Raw genomic sequence first — 12,343 nt, forward strand, 5'->3', positions numbered from 1 at the left:
TTATCTTATGAAGACATGCAAGAACAAGTGGCTCTCTTTCTGAATAAACTGTCTGCAAAGTAATTTTGCTCGGTTTTCTGTTTGGATCTATTGTAAATAAGCAATTTAGCACTGATGCTTTAATGGTACCTTGATGATATTTGTTTGGAAGCTAAAGCAACTTGATTTACTTTGTCTTTGCCTTCAGCTCTGAGAACAAGAATCAACAGAAACCGACTTATTACCATGAAGCAGATCTTAAATTATGCCTCAAAGATCTAGAGGAATCTAAAGTAAAAGGCATTCTGTCTTTAATGAGGATTTCATTGTTTTAGCACTGGAATTATACAGCGCAGTACTATCAGACACACAGAGTTCACATTGAATATGAGGGAACATGAGATGATCTGTCAGGAGGAACGGGATAAACTGCCCTAATCCGGATTTGTAAAGCCTGCAGAGACTTTCCCAACAACTCTCAAAACTGTAATTAAATAGGTTTCTACAAAGTACTGAAATTAGGGCTTGAATATTATTGCTAATTAGTTTTCAGTTCCTGCAAGCAAATATTCATAAATCAATAATTCTGACAAAGAAAAACCTTTTATGAAATTTAATTTTAACAGCAGCCTATATCAACAGCAGCACAGCTGAGAGATCATTCAAGTTCACAAATGTCAAGTAACCAACTTAACCCAGAGAACCTCCATCAGATGTTTCCCATTTTTGGATTAGATGTTGGTGTGCAGCACTTCTTTCTTCCTCCAAACGTACTCGTGTAAAAAAGTTAAACTTCTGTCCATAGGAACTGGTCCCTGATGCAGGTTGGAGCATCCAGGCAATTTGAGCCAGGATGCAGAAATGCAACACTACATGGTTTTGTGTCCTTCAACCATCATGCCCCCCCCAAATTCAGATAATTTCTTATAGTGGCTACAAAAATACATTTATTTTACTGTTACTCACTGGTTGTTCTTACAATGTGACCTCCATCTGCTGCAATTTGTCTTATTGTGGACTGATGAACACCCAGGTGTCAAAGTTATAAGTAACACCCAATGTATGCCTATTTTTTTCTGGAACGGAGCAGACTTTCTTTTTTCTCAGTAGGTTCTCTTAATATCAATGAGTTCAATAACAACATGAAACGCATAATATGGGCCACGCACACATCACACCTACAGGAGTTGCTTGCTATGGAAACCCATGCCATGGAGCTCCTGGTGCATCGACATTAACATCACCACACAACCAAAGGGTTGAAACTGTGCAGTTAGAGTCAGCAGGTTCTTCATCTATCACAAAGTGTGCCGTTGCTCAAGACTTGGTGACCCTGCTGTCTAACTTCCACTTTGCCACAATACCACTTACAGCCGATTGTGGAAAATCTAAAAGATAGAAGAAAATCTATGAACTAAGTTGTTGCAAAGGCACGGTCCCATTACAGTAACGTGCTCAAATTCAGAGAGCTGTTTAGGATGACCTATTCATTCACAAATATTTGCAGAGACAGTCTGCACGTGCTTTCGTTTATAAATCTGGATTGCGAGGTGTAGCCCAACAGTTCTCACTTGACATTATAAGAGTATAAACCTGGTTTAAGGGGTAAAGGGCTCAGAAACATTTATTGGAATTGCATGTCTACTATATTAGTTTGTATGTTCATAATCCTGGTGTCTTTGAAAGCTTGGCCAATAAGGGAAATTTTGATTGGCCTACAAAAATTTTAGCCATGACAGTAGATGATTCCTAAATATGGCTGTTACTGCAGAGAGGCAAAAAACTTTTAAAAAAATGCAAGGTGGATAGACCTTCTACCAGGCAGGAGAGAAGACTGCAAAGCACTTTTGCAGGATACCACCTCTAGGTTCAGACGTCACAGTCAGCTTCAGTAAATCAGTACAACAAACCACGACACAGCATGTTTTCATAGATTTTTTTTCTCGACTTTTATATTTTTAAAAACAAACAAAAAAAATAACAGATTAAATAAAATTTACAGTAGACATATGCAATCATTGTGCACTTTTACTACTTCTTCTGATACGTTCTGCACAGCTGTCAACGAAAAAACGCAAACACAATGGGGCGTCTGGGGGGTGGAGCTGGGGCATGTGGGGCGACTGTGGGAGAGAGGAGAGGGGCAGAAGAAGTGAGGTAGAGGGCAGTAAGGAAAAAAAAAAGATGGGAAGAGGAGCGGGGATGAAGAGGGAAGGAATAAAGGGATAAAGGAGGAAGGCCTAACCTTTGTCACTCGGGGGGGGAGGAAAAGAAAAAAAATTCACCGAATATATAGATTTCTTTTATTCCTTACATCACTTATATAAATATATTGAACCCCAAAAAACAAACAAAGAAAAACTTCTGAGAAAAAAAGAAAAGAAAAAGAAACGGCGCAATACAGAAACCCACAACAGCAGTAAGGCAAACAAAGCAAGAGAGGAGAGAGCAGTGACAGAATACATGAGAGGGACAGAGGAGCAGAGAAAGATAGGAGGCAGTCTGAGACATGGCAAGAGGGGGGAGCAGCAGGGGAAAGCGGAGAGTGCGCAACTGTGCCGTATGAAAATTTATAAATATGTGAGATAAAGAGACGACTGTGTGACGGAAAGTCGAGGAAGGTGAGAAAGCGCTGGCAGAAAAAAAGGAGGAAGGGTCAGGGAGGGGAGGGAGGAAGAGGAGGAAAAGGTTTGACTGAGGTCGACTGTCCAGTGTGTTTTTGTTATGTGCTACGTGACCCTGTTGCCTGCACTTGTGTTTCTGTTATGTGTGTTTTTGTATCATGGCAGCACACATTCCACGGCAACAGTGAAACACATGCTCGCGTGTCTTGTGTGCTCTTCTGCGATATAAATACAAAAGAAAAACAATGAATAAAAACAAACAAAATCATATTTGCAACCAAACACCAGCCACCTCATGATTCACACCCTCTTCCCTTTTATACATTTGACACATCATTTAAATCAAGTTTTTTTTTTTAATTCATTTTTGAATTGTACACTAAGAGCAGTCCCCCTCAGTCCTCCTCCCTTTTCCACCACTCCACCAAGTGTCTCTCTCTCTCTGTCTGTCTTTCACCTTCGTTCCTCCCCCTCTCTTTTCCTCTCACTGAGAACTGGCTCTCTCCAGCACGCGTAGGTCATAGTTCTTTTTGGCGGCCCTCAGTTTGAAGAGGCTGGCCCCACTGTTGTTAAGTTTGAAGGAAGCACTCTGGGCAGCCATGGTGTTGGGGAACACTGCCACTACTGTGTAGAGGTGAGCTGGGTCGTTTCCGTCGCCCTTCGCTCCCCCAGCTCCCATGCTAGCTCCGGGGCCCACTGTTGCTCCTGGCCCTGAAGGCCCAGCACCAGGACAGGGACCGCAGCCCCCTGCTCCTCCTCGGCCTCCTTGGGGCTCCTTCAGCCACTGGATCTTGGCACCGCACAGCGACAGCTGGTTGAAGAGCTTTTCAGCCTCTGGACGTGTGATCCCCTCCGGCAGGTCTGTCACCTCGAGTACTCGACTCACCACTGAACGAGGAGAGACAATGATAATACTAATGAACTCCATATAATGTGAGGAAAACAAAAAAAGCACAGGAATATAGGCTACCAAAAATAATAAAGTCGCACATAGACAGTCTTTGCTTTCCTCTAGGAAAATACTTTCACCTAAGTAACAAGCTTTTATAATCCTCACGTCCTCGGACAAGAAAAGAAGATACGGCAACTCTTTCTCATGCATGTCTTATACGTGCCACAAATTCTCGGGTTTTATAAAGATACAGAAGAATAAAGGAGTCTGTAAACTGCAGATTCCAGTCGAGTTAAGAAGCTGTGTTGTTACAAAAACAACACACTGAATGTTGAAACTCAGAGGGTTCTTTTAAGTTGTGTAACTATGTTTAAAAACATACCAGCACAAAATGAAAGGACACTTGCCAATTTATGCTGGTCTGTGATGGTGGATTTCTAACTTACCTACATCAGTGGTACCAAGATCTGTTGATGCAGATTTGAGTGTTTGTTTTTTCCCTCGTGCTCCGTGCTTCATTACTCCTTGGCCCTGAACAGATCAGATAAGACTCGTATAAAGATGCAGTAACAAAGGAGGAGACTAGGTGGGGGTATGTGATATCAGTTGCACCCTTAAAAACATTTCACCAGACTGCACAGTTCGTGGGCACTGGAAGGTCAGCAGCAGAGAGACAAAATGACAGCTAACGGATTTTAAATTTTTGAAACAACACTGCACTTTAGCTACACAACGTGCTCTAAAAAGAGCTTTAATCCTTCAAAGTCCACATTTTATGACTGTAACGCAGAAAAGTTGTGTGATTCTCAACTCTGGAGCACTTTAATCACAGAGCCCAGACAGATAATCAATGGGTCTCAATCAGCAATAAATTCAAATCAAATGAATATTAAGGAATAACAAAATAACAAAAGAGCAGTTTCTCCTTGTGTCATAGTAACAAAAATGTCATTCTTAAGAGGCTGTCAGTTTCTTCAAATGCATACAGATTTATTGTTTCTTCAAAAACAGTTCTGTAGCTGGTGGTAAGTTTTTACACTCCAGAATTCATGACAGTGCCCAAACGAAAAATAAATGTCCACAAACTAAAGCAATATGTTTAAACCAGAGACACTGACAAACTAAAAGGCTTTTACTAGAAAACATCAATATAAGTCAATACCCTAATCATTAGGTTGGAATTCAGGACAAAGGCTTGTCAATACTAACCTGATGAGAGCTGTAGGAGGACTGACTGTGCATGAGGTGTGGGGGACACAGACTATACTGGAGGGGCTGCCCCAAAAGAGAGTAGCGACCATCACCTGCACAATTCAAATGGTGAATTAAAATTAAAACCTCAGCCAAAGCTTGAAAACAGTGCTGTAATCCATTTTGCAAATATATGCAGCACCTGTCAAGTTAAAGTGAGTAATAATAAACATATCAGACGTATGTACTGAATGCAGCGTTTAAAGGAAGACCATGTTTGTGTGTCTGGGAGTGCAGTGCTCAATAAAAGAGGTCCGATGACATGTGAGAACATCATTTCAAAACTAATTACAAGAGACAGAAACCACTTCTTATTTTGTTGTAACCAGATGAACATAAGTGTAATCTAAATGGATAAGCATGAATGATTTTCACTAGTTTTGAAAACCTAACATACTCTAAATACACTAACACTCAACAGTCAAAATGGATACGTATAATGTATACTGGTAAATTAAATTGGAAAATTACTCCAATAAAGATTTGGAAGAAGCTAAAAGAAAAAAATATGGAAACCACCTAAAGTCATCTATGGGTCAGCTGACTACTACAGTATTTATTATACATTATAAATGCAATAAAGATGCACTGTGGAGATGTAGTATCGCAAACTGATGCAAGAGCCTGTTTGTACGTGTAACCGTACATTTCAAAGAGTAAAAATAGGCCAGAGGACAGTGATGAGGTAAACTTATGTGTGTATGCAGAAGGTTTGACCAGGTGGCATGATGCCAGTCATGTGAATTTGCTGAGGTGAAGCCATCATTTGTTCACTGGTTTGCAGCCAAAAGCCACCCAACATGCTTTAGAGGGTTGCTGATGCAACTGGTGAAAGAGCACAAACCTAACAAGGGCTAAAAGCACACCTGCATCAGGAGGATTGTTTTTTGTGCACTAATCCTCTTTTCAACCAACCAAGCTGGGCGAATACAATTTTTATTTATTTATTTATTTATTTATTCATTTATTTATTTATTTATTTGTTTGTTTTAAATCAAAGTTGCACTCATAATATTTTAACCAGGGGGTCTCAAACTTTTGGGGAGCAAGAAACTATTACAGGAAAGAGCAATTTTATCAAGGACAACTTAGAGAATAATCGTAATGCTTTAGCCCAATTGCTTTTTATGGTTATAGACTCCATGCTCGCCACCTAAATGGCTAATAAGCAAAGCCACGAATGAACATGAACAGTCTATTACACCCTTGTTGCAGTAGGTGATTTCATAACAGATTGACCTGATGTGTCACAATCATTTTAGAGTTTGTACAGGCAAAAAGATAAGATGTTGGTTAGAACATGATAAGAAGTCAGAGAGTAAAGGGCGAAATAAGATTTTTTTTGTAAATTGGCTGTATAGGTGCATTCTTTATAGATAAAGCACAATTTTATGACCTCACAAGAGATTCTTTTTGGGATCCCTTCTGAGGGTCTCCAAACTTCACTAAAGGGAACTAAGAACCACTGCTATAAATAACTCATCTGGGGCGAAACCTTAAATGTATAAAACAACATTTCATCAATGCTGCTGTAAATGGTTGCACAAACACAGCTAACATGGCAAAACTATACTACTGCTGACTAGTCCAGACTTTTATGGATGCGTAAAGCTGTTGAGAAGACTATGAAAGGGCAACATGGGACACAAATCAAAGCCTTAAGTGTACTTTATGTATTTGTGAGTCTAGGGGCTATACTGGGATGATATTCAATTGGAGACCTGCAATATTTTTTACATTGTGTATGAAAACTTACTCATGAACAGCCAGTATCTGTTATGTATCTGTTTATGGATTTGAACCTTCACTCATACCTTGAGCTGGCCCTCCTGGCCGGGGAAACTGAGAAATGAGGGGTAATGGTCCCAGGCCTGGACAGACACTGTTGACGCTGCCAGAAGGTGACGGGGTGGGAGACTGAGTGGGGGAGGCCAGGGGACTCGTCAGCTGAGTACTGGCCTATACACACAGCAAAAATAAGAGAAATTATAATATTGTTCTGATTAATTGATGGTAATTTAAGTTCAAAATCTTTACTCATTCATCAGATTCAAAGAGCCTCCTGACCTAAACAGCTTTTAAAGAGAATCACAGATCACAGCTAGGGTGTGGAGATGTTAATGAAAAGACAGTACACACACGGACATGCGAGTTGCAGATTGAATTAATGAGGTTTGTTGCATTAATAAATAATTCCACCCTGATCAAGAAGGCTTGCATGCACGTGTGTACCTGTGGAGTGTTGTCAGGTTTGTAGAGCTCGCCTGGCTTGCTTGCCCTTTGCTCTATGCTGTAGTACTTGCATGGGTTCCACTGGACAAGAGGGGGATTCTGGGAAGGCTGGGGTCCATTGGGTACACTGAGCTGCATGACCATCACCCCAGGCCCAGAAGGTGGTACTCCTGAGAGAGCACAAACAGACACGTGTAACATAATAATATCAATATGTGTGTAGTGAAATACGTTTCATATCTTTTGAAAGATAAATACTTGATTCAGCACAAAGGCAGCTTTACACAATTTATTTATTAGTCCTTTATTTATCCAGGTAAAAATCTCACTGAGATTAAAAATCTTATTTCCAAGAGAGACCTGGCGAGATAATTAAAATACCAGTTTCCTTTTAAGAGTGACAACTGAGCAATTCCAAGACTTTAAATGACTTTAGTAAGCCACATATATTATATATTAAATTATAGTGCAGACAACTATTAATCTAATTAATCTCCGTTCATCCATGAGTGGGAGCTGCTTTAAAAACAGATAATGAACAATATAATATTAAGGCATTTATTATAACATGACAGACATATTGAGAGAACTTATAACCATTAAAAATATAGTTTTATAATTAAGATGTCTTTATATCTTTGTACACCTGCATTAGATCAGCTGTTTGCATACTTTTTATAAATGCCAACCAAGCTGACTTATTTAAATTAATTTTTTCATTATTTTCTCCCCTCTGTTTAAGCAAGAACCACCACAAGAACGAGAAGCATATAGAAAAAAAAAATAGCACCTTAGAGTTATTATGACACCTTTGCATTTGGCCAATTATCAGACTTTCAGTGTTCAGTCAAGTAGATGACTACTGTGACATTGTAACAGGTTTAAGGCTGGATACTGGTGAAAATGATCCAGCATTTCCTTCAATATGCATCCAAGCAAAAGTTAAAACTATCACACATAATTTAAAATCAGATAAAATTATTAATTGTCACAAATGAAGCAAAACTGCGGAAAACATTGAAGAACAATGTCACTTTTAGAGATACATCTCATTTCCTGACCAATCACATTACTCTATGAATACATAAAAATAAACCTGACCTAATTTGAGGTTAAACATTATTGTTTTTCCCCGATTTCTTAAAAAAAAAAAAAAAAAGGTGGGAGGGGGGGGGGCCTTGAAGTACACCGAGTTACGTGTTAAACATGTGAACCCCATGTACCTTTGTCTGAACTCTTACCCAAATACCTTTCATCTAATTTTGTAAAGGACAGTTGCAACTAAGATTAGTCAACATAGTGTTTGTAGATTTAAGCACACTATGACTTCATCAGGTCAGCACTAGTATATACTCAAATACAGATGTACCTGGGACTGCAACAATCTAAAACAGTTTTTAGATTGTTTTCTTTTTAGGAGCCTACACTTTTATAAAGCATATAAGTACATATAAATATAAACAGCATATAAAATCCTAAAAATATTCATCTTTACAATCTGCTGACATCAAGCCTCACCTGAATATTGCTGCTGCAACTGTGGAGGGTTGCAGGGGGATGGTGACTGTGTTATCTGATACTGCTCAGAGCTGGGGGGCTGCAGGTAACCTACTGATGGACTGCAGGATAGACAGACACATAAAAAGATGAAGAACATAACCACATTGGGGATGGTTATATTAAAATCAGGGGAAACAAACATTTCAAATACTTCAAGGTTATTATTAAATCTCTTGCTGGAATAACATGTTTTCAAGCACCTACCTTGTGCTATTCTGCTGTGTGGGTGTGATAACACTGTAGTAAACAGGCATGGGCCCCTGGACAGACTGGCTGACTGGGACCATGACCTGCTGCTGGTACTGCTGCTGCACCACCTGCTGATTTTCATTACCCACAGGTACCTAGCAAAGTGTCAAAGGTCAAGAAAAAAAAAGGTCCAGTTCAGGAATGTGTACTGATGGGTCTAGTGGTCTTCTGACAAAGATCATTAGGTAGATACTCGTGTTAAACCTGTGTTACACTTTGCACAACTTTTGTTATTGTTTAAGAAGCAGCAGATATTCAGCGCAACTCTTTGCTGTATATTGGTGTGTTTGGAATATCACAGTAGCAGATTTTCAGTTGCCTCTGAGCGGCAACCTTATTCAATTCACAATCTAAACCACATAATCAAAACTCCATGTTAGCACATTTTAGTAAAATATCATCGCAACATGGACTATAAATGCAAGCTTTTTTGGCTGCCAACACAGGGTCAAGATGTTCTTCGGTGCCTACACACAACACAAACTACACTGGCAAAGAGCGACAGCTTTCTGCAGCTGCACCCCTGACTCTAAATAAACCACTGGCACAAACCTGAGTTAGATCTGATCAGTTCTTTTAACTCTTATCTGTATCAGTACAGCGGAAAAACAGCTCTACTTTCAAAATATTTGCTTAGCTTGTTTTGTTAAGCTTGTTGCAGTTTTAGGACCGTACGCTCCACATCTGTTTCACAGACATAAAATGATGTTTCAACTGTACACCAGATGGCGCTGTTTTAACATTGAGCCGCATGTGGTTTAGATACTGGAAATGCTTAACTTTTGCTTAACCCCCTGACAGTTCTGTAATCATCAACTAGTCACGTTAACCAAAGAAAGATATGACTGTTGACTAGTATCCTTTATCAACTCCTACAGTTGCATACCTGATATGAAGGCATCTGTGGGTACTGAACCATTATGCTCTGCATTTGTCCTCCCATTCCTGCTCTCTGTGAATTGAGCAGTCCAGGATTTTGGGGTTGTTGCACAGACATCATGCCCTGGTAACTCGGCTGCTGGCTGGGCATCATGGTCTGAAGACCTGATGACCAAAATAATTTAAAACTAAAAATATTTAAAGTAAAACCACAGTATATTACAGACGGGAGGAAAGGGGATGAAGAGGAGTAGTTGGGCCTTTAAATAATTCACAGAACAACAGGACATAATAAGCATTAATGTCAAAAAAGAGAATAATGTATTAAATAAAAAGGAAAAAGAAGAAAACAATTTACAGAACACTGACAATCACATAACTCACCAAAACTGAAATGTACCTTCACTTTAAGCTTACATGCTTAAACATAATATAAATTAATTCATGAATTTTGATGTTCTATGAGTATAAATCTTCACCATCACAAATCTTATATTTTAGACCAGACTGCAGGCATGTTGTAATGTAGGGTCTTTCTGACCTTCATGTTCATGAACTACGTGGTTTTGGCAGATGTCCATTATAATCCAAAGTCCTTTTAGGTTGTCAACACTGTCAGTCACTTACTATACAAACAGCCAGACTTCACAAACCATACAATGCTGGCGCCTGACAACTTTTTCCAGGAAAAAAAAGGAAAAATAGTGCTATATTTATCTGATTGTATTGGACTTGGATGAACAAGCAGGCACGGCTGTTTCACTCCAACCTTTCACCTGGTAGATTTAAAAGCAAATGTGACTTGGGAATTTTTTGCTGTGGAAAACATTTACAGTTCCAAAATTGACTGGACTTTATCCCCAATATAATTTCCAGTAAGTACAACTACGTGGACAAATAATAATTTTGAACTTAAGTATACAACATCTGTTTCAAATACACATTAAAACCCTGTCTTCCAGTTCTCAATAGACTGAAAACCAAAATAAAATAAAAACACATTAATATGCAATAAAAAGTAAATGTGCATCAACATTTGACAAAGGCCTCTTTTTAATGCCCATTTGCTGCAAATGGCAGTATTTATGTCTTTGTATATGAAAAAAGATTTTTTTTTTTTTTTTGCATATCACGTTGTCTGATGATGCACAGCACATGAAAATCAACTGACCTGACTGCTGTGCTGGCTGAGGCATGGGTTGTGTGCGTTGGGTTGGGTAAGACACCTGGTGGGACATTGGCTGGGGCACACGGTACTGCTGGCCTGAGCTTGGATACTGACCAGGAGGGTAGTATGAAACCTGTATCTGCGTAGAAATAACAAACCAAAGTTCAGTTATCTGTATTTACTGAACTTTGAAGGGAAGAATAGCTGAACCACACTGGTGTAGACAATTTTTAGTGTAGAAGTAATAAACTACCATATTATTTTGCTTTTGCAAACCATCAAATTCTCAAATCACATTTTACTTAAATTTAGAAAGCAAATTAACAGTAATAAAGACTTTCATACATACTTAGTCCTTAAATTTCACTAAAGCAAATGTGTCAGGACAGGATTATCAGCATGAAAGCTGGAATAGTTGTAGTAAGTCTTGTATTTAAAGCAGTAAACATTTCCGCTCTGTTAAAAATTGCTTATTTAGACCTTTAGCAAATAACATTCATCATTCGTTATTTTACTTCAACTGGATGGTTTTCAAGCAACTCCATCCATCTTCTTCCACTTATCCTTATCAGGGTTTGCAGGCGGATATCCCAGCTACAAAAAGAGACTCTCAAGACTCACATCACAGCTGTGGGCAATTTAGAATCACCAATTAACCAAACCGCACTAACTGCATGTCGTTGGATGTAGAAGGAAGCCAGAGTACCTGGAGAGAACCCGAGCAAAGACGTGCTGCATCTTAAGATTATTTCGCAAAATTTGTTGTAGCCAGAAAATATGTGGAGGACATTTACAACATAGGAAAAAAGTGACAGTAAATCAAAACGATGAGCTAAAACAAAAGACAAGCAACTCCACTCAAAGGTGTGATTATACTTCTGCGTCCACAAGTTTGCTGGGGTGCAGGTTAATTATATTTCACCATACAACATTGTGATTCAGTCTCTTGACGACTGTATGGCCACCAATTTTTTATGATCATACTGACTCGCCAACAGAAACACTACAGTACACTACACTACAATGCACCAACAACCAGCAATAAATGGCTATAAAGGTCAGAGATTACAACTATAAAATAAAAGCACACAGAATCAAAGCTATTTTTAAGTGTCAACCAGGATCAATCTGTATAAAGAAAACTGCACAACATGTCAAAACTAAATTTGCAATTACAAATAGTGCGTATATAACTTTTGATAAAATCCAATGAGTGAAAAGCCTGATGAAAAGCCGTAAAAACAGAACATTTTGCAAATGTTCCATGATATTTGTGACAGCTTTGCTAACTGACATATCACGAAGTTAATTACTTTGCCTTCGGTCTAGAGTGCTGTTCTAGGTAATGATTGTCAGAGTGTGACCCCATAAATGACTTCCCTAAACCTGCTGGTCTGGAAGTCCAGCTAAACAAAAGGCACTTAGACTTAAACAGATATACGTGTGTTTGCTATACCATATATCAGTAAGAGCAGATATAACCTCTCTCCTGACCTTAAGTTGTGTGTG

At 38.9% G+C, this 12,343-nt stretch overlaps 1 protein-coding gene across 9 annotated transcripts in view; it reads right to left on the bottom strand.

The window, feature by feature from the left end:
- Nucleotides 1-1,918: 1,918 nt before the first annotated feature.
- Nucleotides 1,919-12,343, bottom strand: part of LOC116320711 (R3H domain-containing protein 2) — a 54,347-nt gene continuing 43,922 nt past the window's right edge. For all 9 annotated transcript variants that reach the window (XM_031740388.2, XM_031740383.2, XM_031740381.2 and 6 more), the window contains 9 exons: nucleotides 10,838-10,973; nucleotides 9,674-9,831; nucleotides 8,743-8,882; nucleotides 8,497-8,597; nucleotides 6,979-7,148; nucleotides 6,561-6,705; nucleotides 4,705-4,799; nucleotides 3,942-4,026; nucleotides 1,919-3,491 (listed from right to left, as the gene is read on the bottom strand). In XM_031740388.2, the coding sequence (XP_031596248.1) occupies nucleotides 3,088-3,491; nucleotides 3,942-4,026; nucleotides 4,705-4,799; nucleotides 6,561-6,705; nucleotides 6,979-7,148; nucleotides 8,497-8,597; nucleotides 8,743-8,882; nucleotides 9,674-9,831; nucleotides 10,838-10,973 (1,434 nt within the window). In that variant the 3' untranslated portion in view covers nucleotides 1,919-3,087. The remainder of the gene's footprint in view (nucleotides 3,492-3,941; nucleotides 4,027-4,704; nucleotides 4,800-6,560; nucleotides 6,706-6,978; nucleotides 7,149-8,496; nucleotides 8,598-8,742; nucleotides 8,883-9,673; nucleotides 9,832-10,837; nucleotides 10,974-12,343) is intronic.

The sequence above is a fragment of the Oreochromis aureus genome, linkage group 5 (assembly GCF_013358895.1).
Source record: "Oreochromis aureus strain Israel breed Guangdong linkage group 5, ZZ_aureus, whole genome shotgun sequence".
NCBI classification, from domain to species: domain Eukaryota; kingdom Metazoa; phylum Chordata; class Actinopteri; order Cichliformes; family Cichlidae; genus Oreochromis; species Oreochromis aureus.